Source organism: Acanthochromis polyacanthus, chromosome 18, assembly GCF_021347895.1.
Source record: "Acanthochromis polyacanthus isolate Apoly-LR-REF ecotype Palm Island chromosome 18, KAUST_Apoly_ChrSc, whole genome shotgun sequence".
NCBI classification, from domain to species: Eukaryota; Metazoa; Chordata; class Actinopteri; family Pomacentridae; genus Acanthochromis; species Acanthochromis polyacanthus.
In genome coordinates, this window is record NC_067130.1 from 11,248,439 (window position 1) to 11,257,850 (window position 9,412).

At 40.9% G+C, this 9,412-nt stretch overlaps 1 protein-coding gene across 9 annotated transcripts in view; it reads left to right on the plus strand.

Moving 5' to 3' along the window:
- sema4d (sema domain, immunoglobulin domain (Ig), transmembrane domain (TM) and short cytoplasmic domain, (semaphorin) 4D) overlaps positions 1-6,093 on the plus strand; it is a 44,398-nt gene extending 38,305 nt beyond the window's left edge. For 5 of the 9 annotated variants that reach the window (XM_022203735.2, XM_022203711.2, XM_051938491.1 and 2 more), the window contains one exon: positions 505-2,919. In XM_022203735.2, the coding sequence (XP_022059427.2) occupies positions 505-1,508 (1,004 nt within the window). In that variant the 3' untranslated portion in view covers positions 1,509-2,919. Of the gene's footprint in view, positions 1-504; positions 3,126-3,928; positions 4,142-4,286; positions 4,379-5,261 lie in introns of those variants that run through there. The other 4 variants (XM_051938490.1, XM_051938492.1, XM_051938494.1 and 1 more) reach the window with 4 other exon arrangements.
- The last annotated feature ends 3,319 nt before the right edge of the window (positions 6,094-9,412 follow it).

The window sequence follows — 9,412 nt, forward strand, 5'->3', positions numbered from 1 at the left end:
AATTTATTGCTTTTTCTATTTCTATCTGTTCTGTGTACACACAGCCTGCAGTTCAGCTCAGTTCAGCCAAAATGTCCCCAAATGTGTAGATATTTCTCACACACAATGGCTTCATGATTGCATCAGTTACTGCAGAATCTTTTGCCTTTGACAGAATATAGGAATAGGAAAATCTGTCAATTCTGTCTGTCTCTAAAAATGTATATAATTTTGCAGATTTTTTAGTTTTTAGACATTTTTTAGTTTTTTTTTTTAAAAGCATAAAATACCTGTCAAACACACTGGTGGGTTTTGGATTTCAAAGGGTTAATTATTATGAATTGATTTTAAAACATGAATGCCATATTTTCATTATCAATGAAAATCTGTTTTTACTTTTTTTCCATTTTCTTTTTGGTGTGTTTTTTTTTTTTTTTGTCCAAAATGTAAGCAATGTTGTGTGATTTTTCTCTGTGGACCATCATTATTAGACCTGATATTAAACAACATTTGTCTGTTGTTTAGTGTCAGGTCTCTCCCAGAAGGACTACCAGCGTGTGACGGTGAAACCAGGAAGCTCTGCTGAGCTGCCGTGCCTGGTACACTCCAACCTCGCCCAGGTGATGTGGAAATCCAACGGCTCGGTTCTCACCGAGGCGTCTCGCTTCCACCTCATCGCCGAAAACGGGCTCCTCATTTACAGCGTGGCCCCAGAGGATCAAGGCTACTACGAGTGCTGGTCTGTGGAATGGGCCTCTGCTGCCGGGAAGAACTTCAGCCGTCTGCTGGCTGGATACATTCTCAGTCTGGATCTTCCTCCCAGACCCCCACAGCAGGCAGGCCAGCCCACCACCACCACCCTCGGCAGTCAGGAGACGCCCGGTACTCATGCAGATGCAGAAGGTAATGCTAAGACAGACAGAGCCCCACTAACTTCAGCGCTTGCTCCTCCCAGCTTCACATCCACAGCCTTCTTCACCTCCCCACCCCAGACTGACTCATCACTAACCCCGCCTCCCAGCAGCACCATCAAGTTCCCTCCAAAGCAGTATCTTCCCTCTCCAGACAACGTTCACAATCCAGGCAAACAGGACCCAGCGGCTGAGTATTTGCAGCACAACAACAGCACGGCGCTCCTCTTCCTCTTTCTGCTCTTCTTCCTCCTCTTCCTGGCTGCATTGGTGTACAACTGCTACATGCAGTATCTCCCGGCTCCGTGCCTGAAGCTGCGAGCTGCTCTGTTGGGGAGTCACAAGAGCACCCACCAGCAGGAGTACACGGCCTGTGAGGCGGGTTTAATGGAAACCTCCACAACTGACAAAATCAACATGACTGAGCAACCAACGCAGAACGGCAGCCAGACCACTCAGAACCTCCGAGCGCTGCGTGACACCGGGTACGAGACGGAACCGGAGTGCGGCAACGGTCGGATCCCATCCCACAGTTTTGGAGATGACAGCCCCTCACAGGAGAAACCTTTTGATGTGGACTGTGAATCGCAGCCCATCCAGTTTGCAGATGCAGATTAACCTTACTGCTAGCCAGAAACCTCTGTCCCTCTTTTGTTTCTCTGAACCCAGAGGATACAGGTGCTCTTTCTGCATCTGCCCTTGACATACAAGCCTAACAGTGTCCGCGATATGAAAGTATGTCCAGTGTACAGCATCTCATGAAGGCTGAGTGTCCATATTGCATTTTTTTCTGAATACCACTGTTTTTTTAAAAATTTGTCACCAGTGCGGAAAGAACATACATGAAAGAAGGCTTACAGCTGAAAATCTCTGAACGTTTTAGACATGCACTGGTGTCGTCAGTGTCACCTTTTCAGGCACTCAATATAGGCGGGATTTGTCGCCGTGGTTACCAAGAAAATGGAGGAGAAGCTTGTTCTGGCTGTGTCTGTCTATCTCAAGCTGTATAGATAAAGACAAATCCCACACTCAGCGTGGGAGCGCTTTTTTTATGAAGTGCTCCCCAGCGCCCTGCCAGCGCTTCCCTGCCAGGAGAAAACGCTGTATGGACACACGGCCGATGTCAGGCGTCTCATTTGGCTGTAGAGTTTTAACTCTTGCTGTCTGATTTTAGGGCTTTTGATGATCAAGCAAAAAACTGTATTAAATAAAAAAAAAGCTGCACTCTTTCAGCTTAGTCCAGCAAGAAAAGCTATTTCTTAAAATTCCAAATTGGAAACATTGTTTACCAAATTGGTAAGTTACTGTGATGTTTTCCAAATTGGAGTCGTGTTTAGAACGTGAGTGAAAAAATAATCTCTTGAAGCTTTTGCATCTTTTTTTTTTTTTTTTTTTGAAGCAGTGTCTCGTCTTTAGTAATTTCTCAGGGAAGATATGCTCAATACGTTACCACCTAGCATTGTCACACAACGTTATCATCCGTTCAGTGGCAGCGCAGGATTTGAAAGGCAGAAAAACAAAAGTACGAGTGGACACGTGACAACTTGCATGATGGAGAAATGCTGGATTATATCAAGCGCTGTCTTGTGTCGAGTTTTCCAGAAGGACACTAAGTCCCCAGTGTATTTAAGTTTATTTCCTCCCTGTGAAGTTGACATTCCCACATAGATTCAGCTCTGATGGTCCTGTGTATTAACCCCTCATTAGTAATCTTCCCTCATGTAGTCTGTTAATAAAATACAGTAAAAATGTACAGATGCTTGGTAACAGAGCCCTGGAAACAATCTGAAGTTCTATTTTTTTTTTTTTTTTTGCTGTAATGTTATTAGGCCGTCAGTTTTAGATTATTTAAAATGATCTGTGGTAATATCATTTTGTGTGTTACACAAGGAGTTGTGACCTTCCTGTTTTATTTATTGCGACAGAGTGGGTTTTTAGATTGCTCACGAGTTTCCCTTTTTCTGGTTTGCATCGTCCTCAAAACTCTCTTCTTTTCCATCACTCCTCTCACAGCCTCCTCTGTCGACACTTCATCCTCCCTGCTCTCCTCTGGAAGTAGCACTCCCCCTGTCCTCCCTTCCTCCTCTTCTTCTTCTTCATGGTCCTCCTCCTCCACCAAGCCCCACAATGTGGAGGCTCGGGAGGCAGAGGTGAGACTGTTGCCTCCCCTGCTGAAGGACCAGGCCTGGGGGGTTCATGCCCAGGAGGCCTTCCTGCTCTTCTGCCTCGCCCTGGGTGAGTGTTGCCTGTGACACTGACTCAGCTCACACCCCGGCTTTCCCCTCCTGCTCGGTTTGGAAACCTCTTCCTCTGACTTCTTAACCCGTCACCCTCCACTCATTCTCTCTCTTTGCATGTTAGCATGACTCAGACTAACCAGGAGTGAGTGCGTTCCTGGATTTGTTTGTACCAAGCCAACACTTTTCAAAATACCTTTTAAAATGGGTGAATGTTTAAAAAGACAAAACTGGGAGTCATTGTGAATCTGTCAACTTCCCAGCAATCGGGTCGTCTCACAGTCCTCAGTTTTGTGTATACTATTGTGTAACCACAGTCTGATGAGAAATATGTAAAAAATTAAAAAATAAATCCATTTTATCCAGGGTGTTGAGAAACAAATTAAAGTTTGCTCAACTGTCTTACATCTCAATACTTTAACGGGATATTTTTTTGTGCCTGTAAAGAAATGTAAATATATTTGTATATATGGAAAAATACCTTTGAAGATGTACATAAATTTAGGGGACTTTTTCTGACTGTGGCTATTGTTAGGGAGGTGAAATAAATCTTGTCAAACATTTTCAAAACTGTTTTGTTTTCTTGCGTTTTTGACTTTAATCATTTCTGCTGACAAAAAAATATTGAAAGTTACAGAATGTGTTAATTGGAAAAAATACTCTGAATTCTGCTCTTGTACTGTCTACTATGCATGTGTACTCAAACCTTTGGACCTGTTTACTCACACTGAACAGAAAGGCAAGTATTCATGCATCAGCGTCTCGACAGTCGGGGGTCAACATGAAGTTTCTGTCCCGCAGGTCCCAGTGACGTCCACATTCACTGGCTAATAAATGGGCACAGTCTGGACACCCCCATAATGGAATACCGCCGGCCACTGGGTCAGAGGACGGTACTGGTGAGCAGCTGGCTCCGAGAGGGGCCGCTGATCAAGGATGCCCGATACCACTGTGTTGCTGAAGCCAGCACAGGAAATGACATGTCTGAGATCGACCTCCGCCTCACTATTGGAGGTATCTGGACCTGTGTGGAGTGTGTAGAGTAGAATAGTATCAACTGTTTCTATGTGATCATGGCGCCGCATGCGGAGTGGAAACAGTCTAGTGCCTGGAATAATGGAAAAGATGTGAATCCATAAAAGGTGTTGTTATTCAACAGATGAGGAGAACATTCCATCCAGGGATTTGAACCAGTGGAGGGGTGCACTCACAGAGCACGAGCAACTGCTGAAAAGATGGGAGAAGGCCTGGGTAGGTCGTAGATCTTGGAGTGGTTTTTCCCCCAATCTCATAAACACCATTGTGCGGTGGATTGACCTACATCGTGTGCACCAGTTTTAACCTGCTCTGCATGTTTGGCGTTAGTGGTAAACTCTTGCCACCTGTTTGAGAAGAGCAAAGTCCAGATTTATCAGGGCCATAGCAATTAATCAGAAAGGGAAAAAAAATGAACATAGAAAAAAAAAATACTTAAAGGAAGTTGATTCCATGAAAGGAGCACCTTCTGCAAATTACTTCTACTCTGCAGACCAACAGTGTTTTGTAAGCTTTGACGTACAGTTAAAGAGCTGTCCCTGCAGCTGTTTCTGTGAGCTGCTTTTTAACTTCATTACATCTAACTACATTTTCTCTACCGCATGATCAATTAACCATTTGTGTTTAATCCTTTAAAAGTATTACTAATGGAAATCTCTTGAAAATACATTCACAAGTCTTGTGACATTTTTCACAAATAGTAAAGAAATTGGATATTTCAATATATAAAATTGAATTTATAGATTTCTTTTAATCATGCTTTATTAAACAGAAGACAAGGGTTCTGTCCTTCAGTAGTCTGGCTTTAGTCTGGTACTACTTGCGTGCATCAAGCCAAAGAAGTGTCCAAATGTTAAACTAGTTTAATTTTCAGCTCATTTACAATTTATTTTATTTATAAATTACTGATAAAATTGGTTATGCATGCAGATATGTTACAGGTCTAGAACCCAGGGCAGTTAACATTCAAAAGAATTTGCCTTTTAATGGTGAACGATGGCTTCTTGTCACTTTATGTACATGTAGTATTATTTTAGCACATCAATTAGTGCACGTCCTCCACTCCTTGTACAGTACGGCTCTGTTCTTCCCCCTGCAGGAAAGCTGTGATGGCCACAGAGCTTTGTGAAGACTTGATTCATCTGCATCAGGTTGTGAACTTGGTCCTGAGTCCAGGAGGACCACATCTTTGACACTGAAACTATCATAAACGGATGGAAAATGATGTCTCAGTGTCACTTCTTACATGGGAGCTTGATGAACCATGAAGTAAAGAATTGACAGCACAGCCTCCTGCAGGGAGCAGACCTGGAGGTGATGATGGTTTTGGGACTCCTACCAAACCCTATGAGGAGATGAAGCTCATTAGTTACCTCAGTTTGAGGACCTCTGGGCTGCTTTTCAACCCAAAAAAAGGACTTATGAATATTTTTATTGATGAAACCAAACAAAACCTTAAAGCAGTGCTTGTATGGAACAATACAGCTGTATATAAGGACAGCGTCTGGGGCAGTTCAGACCTGACTTATTTATAGTGTGATTTATCTTGAGATGTTTGCACTTTTACTGTCTTGGTTTGGTCCTTCACGGCTACCTTGGAGTTTGACATTTTCACTTGAGATTATCCGGTGTCTTTAATCTTTAGAGGGCACTATTTCCTTCTAGAAAGTCAAAGCTCAAGCTTATGAAAGGGATCTGATAGCAGGAATGGAGCTACTATGGTTAGAAGGACTCCTAACCACTGTGTACGTCTTATGTTTGACATTAAGCAACGTTATGCCACTATGAATCAAATTCATGAAAAATATGCATTCAAAAGACATTTTATCCAAGCAATATATTTGTTTCACACTTACTTCCTGTCTGCGTTTTTTTTCTTCACATTCAAACTGTGACTACCTATCTGAAGCAGAAATAAACCGTTTGTTTTATCTGTTGCTGACATTGATTTAAACACTAATGCATCACATTCTCATTATGCGGAAATTCAAGCCCATTATCACCTTTGACACCAGACGATCAATTAAATATTCACAAAGCTGTTTCAGCCTATTTCTAAACGAGGTATGACTCCTGCTGGTTCAATCTAGAGTGACACGTCAGCCTTTTCCATAGAAACACTTTCTACCATCTGAATTATTTACGCAAGCACCAGCAAACGTTTCTCCTTGGAAGTCAGCTATGACATTAGACTGTAGTCTAGTTTTATACAAAGATATAGGCTGTACACTGAGACACCTACACCTCATAGATTTTATGGATTAATGGACATTTAATGACAGTATAATTTGGAATATTTAATACATTAAGCCTTAGTGTTCTATAAATGACATTTAATGTATGAGAAAAAAGCTGAAAAAAAAAATCAGAAAGATGGTTTCAAAGCTACACTTCCATATCTCAGGATGATGCTGTACTGACTTCATTTGTTTTCAGGCTGTCAACCAAAACCTGGACCACTGCGCCCTCTTCTGGCCAAGTAAAGGAACTATGAGCAAAAAGGAAAAAAATATGTGGGGAGTTGATTGCAAAGTGATCTAAATGTTCTTTCAGTAGGAAGAGACCGAACATTTCAGAATCTCTAACACAAAATAAAATCAAAGCAATCATGCATATTTTTAGCTATCACATCACCACTCATAAATTCAGGCCGGTTTCCAAAGCAGTTCTTTTTCACCTGATTTTGTGAAGTCCACTGAGACAAATCAGAATGACAAATACCAACAATATTTACACAAAATGAGCTCTTTGGTTGAGAAAATACAGCCAATGTGCAGCACAAGTAACTAGCAGCTAAATAGTATTCACTGAAAACTAAAAAAAAAAAAGATCCCAGGCGGAATCTTCCAGTGGGACTGTGTCAGTGCTTTAGTAGAGGTCTTCTAAACAGAAGGATGTGGGGCTCTGAAAGGACAATCACAGACACATGATACAAAGAAGTCACCAAACCAAGAACGTCATTGATCTCACAATGTGTGTTTATAGGACGGTTAACAAGACAGTGAGCTACACAGTGGTTACACACCTGGTTCATGTATCATGTAGTGGATCCATCCTTGGGACTGCTGCACGCCCAGTTGTCTCCACTCATCTTCAGACATCAAGCGGGATTTTGGCACATGCCTGGCCATCTCCCGAGGCAGAACCACATGTCTAATGAGGAGAAACAGAGATTATTTCTGTATGAGCCTGCAGTAAGGTTTCATCAACTGGAAATGTTAGTTTTAGGGTTTAACAATGTGCTAAAAAAGATTCTGAAAGACACTGCAACATGAGTCACAATTTTAGAGGGAATTAATGGTAGCTTTTGCATTCATTTCCCACAGAAAACAATATATAAAAAATGAGGGCAGGAGTTTTGCTGCAGACTGTTCTAAATAGGCACTGGAGAATTTAATTCACACACTAAGGCATCCCTGAAGCAGCAAAATAGTATGCTGTTGCACATTTTACCTTTATCAGAAAACTCAAGCTTCTGGAGGAGTAAATATGCAGTATGTACAATATATGCAGCACCACTTAAAGTGACTGGATCTTTTCAGCTTATAAGAGCTTCGCAATCACACTGGTTTATTAGACACAGCTGTGACACCATTAGGAAGATGCTGGTTTAGTGAATTTTGTTTGTCAACCAGTGTTATAGTATAGGCAACACCATTTCAATGATTTTTATTTTTGTAAAGTCTTGTCCTTATTTTTTTAATTTAAAAACGCATCTATAATGCCTCTGAAGTGAAATAACAGAACAAACTAAAGGTGCTGCAGTATTATGACCAAACTAGCATCCTAAAAAACACACTGCAGGCAAGCGACACAAAAAAGTGACACTGGTGCTGAATGATACATGTTTTCAGACGGTTTATTTCTATTTTATTTTACCAGAAGACAGTCTTTAAGAATGAAGACTTAACGTTTCTTCTGCCGAATGTACGTCTGTTTATGTAACATTAGCTAATGGTACAGCAGTTAAAACGGGTGACACTTAGCTAGCAAGTTAACGAGATAAATGATAAAAAAAAAAAAAAAACTACTCACCTGTACTCATACTGGTCGTCATTGTACCTGTCCGAATAGTATATCTTACAGCCAGACATATTGCCAGGTACAGTCTTAAGAAAAGTTTTACAACAAACTAACGGAACAAAACGTCTCAAATTTAGCTAATTGCGTGTAAATTGCGCAAAAGCCCTGATTGGATGATTTCAGTCATGTGACCAGAAGTTCGGATCGAGTCTCCTCTTCTTTTCGCAGGTAGTTTTCGCTAAAACGGGTAAAGTTTCAAATTATTGACTGTTTTCAAAGCCGTGCTTCGGTTATTTATCGACTATAAGTTATTTGCTAGTTTGTAGTTCTAATCTCACACACAGGAACACTTACTTACCACGTGTGTAAAGACATAAATAGGTTTTCCCATAACGTCTGTTTGAGTAATGAGCTAAAGTAGTCAGTTAGCTAGTAGTAGGTAGTTTCTGGGAGTTGTACTTTTAATAGAACAGATGTAACGTTAACAGATCAGCTTCCATTCACAGTTCTTTTCGCAGAATAGTGCAGATATTTCGGGATTTCATATTTGGCAGTGAATGACAGCTATTTAAAAGACCAAAAAAACAAAACACCAACAGAGTGTACTTAACTATTATGACTATGCTAAACAGTTTAAAACCTATAAATGTATGCTAGGAATTACATTAATTGTGGAAAAGCCAGAATTTGCTATATATGCAGTAACTTTAATTCCTTACCACAACTTTAATGTGTCTAGATTGGTGCCCAGTATATACTTGGAAAACGATACACATTTGGGAACTGTTGCTACAAAAATATAGACTGCATTATTAGATTATGGATTTTATTATAGCTATTCTATTTGTGGTTTAAGAAGAAGAAAATTGGGAACTAATCAGTAACCAACTGATGTATATTCCTTTGGAAACACCTCTGTTACAATAATCTCCTGATTCTAAACCCTATTAGGACTAGTAATTTTATTACTTAATGTAATTTTATTTGTCTATGCTGGTCCACAAGAAAACATCCATCCATCCATTCTCTATACACCGCTTCATCCTCACTAGGGTTGCAGGGGGTGCTGGAGCCTGACAGCCGGCGAAGGCAGGGGACACCCTGGACAGGTCGCCAGTCTGTCACAGGGCTACATATACAGACAATCAATCACACTCACATTCACACCTATGGGCAATTTAAAGTTACTGATTAACCTCAGCATATTTTTGGACTGTGGGAGGAAGC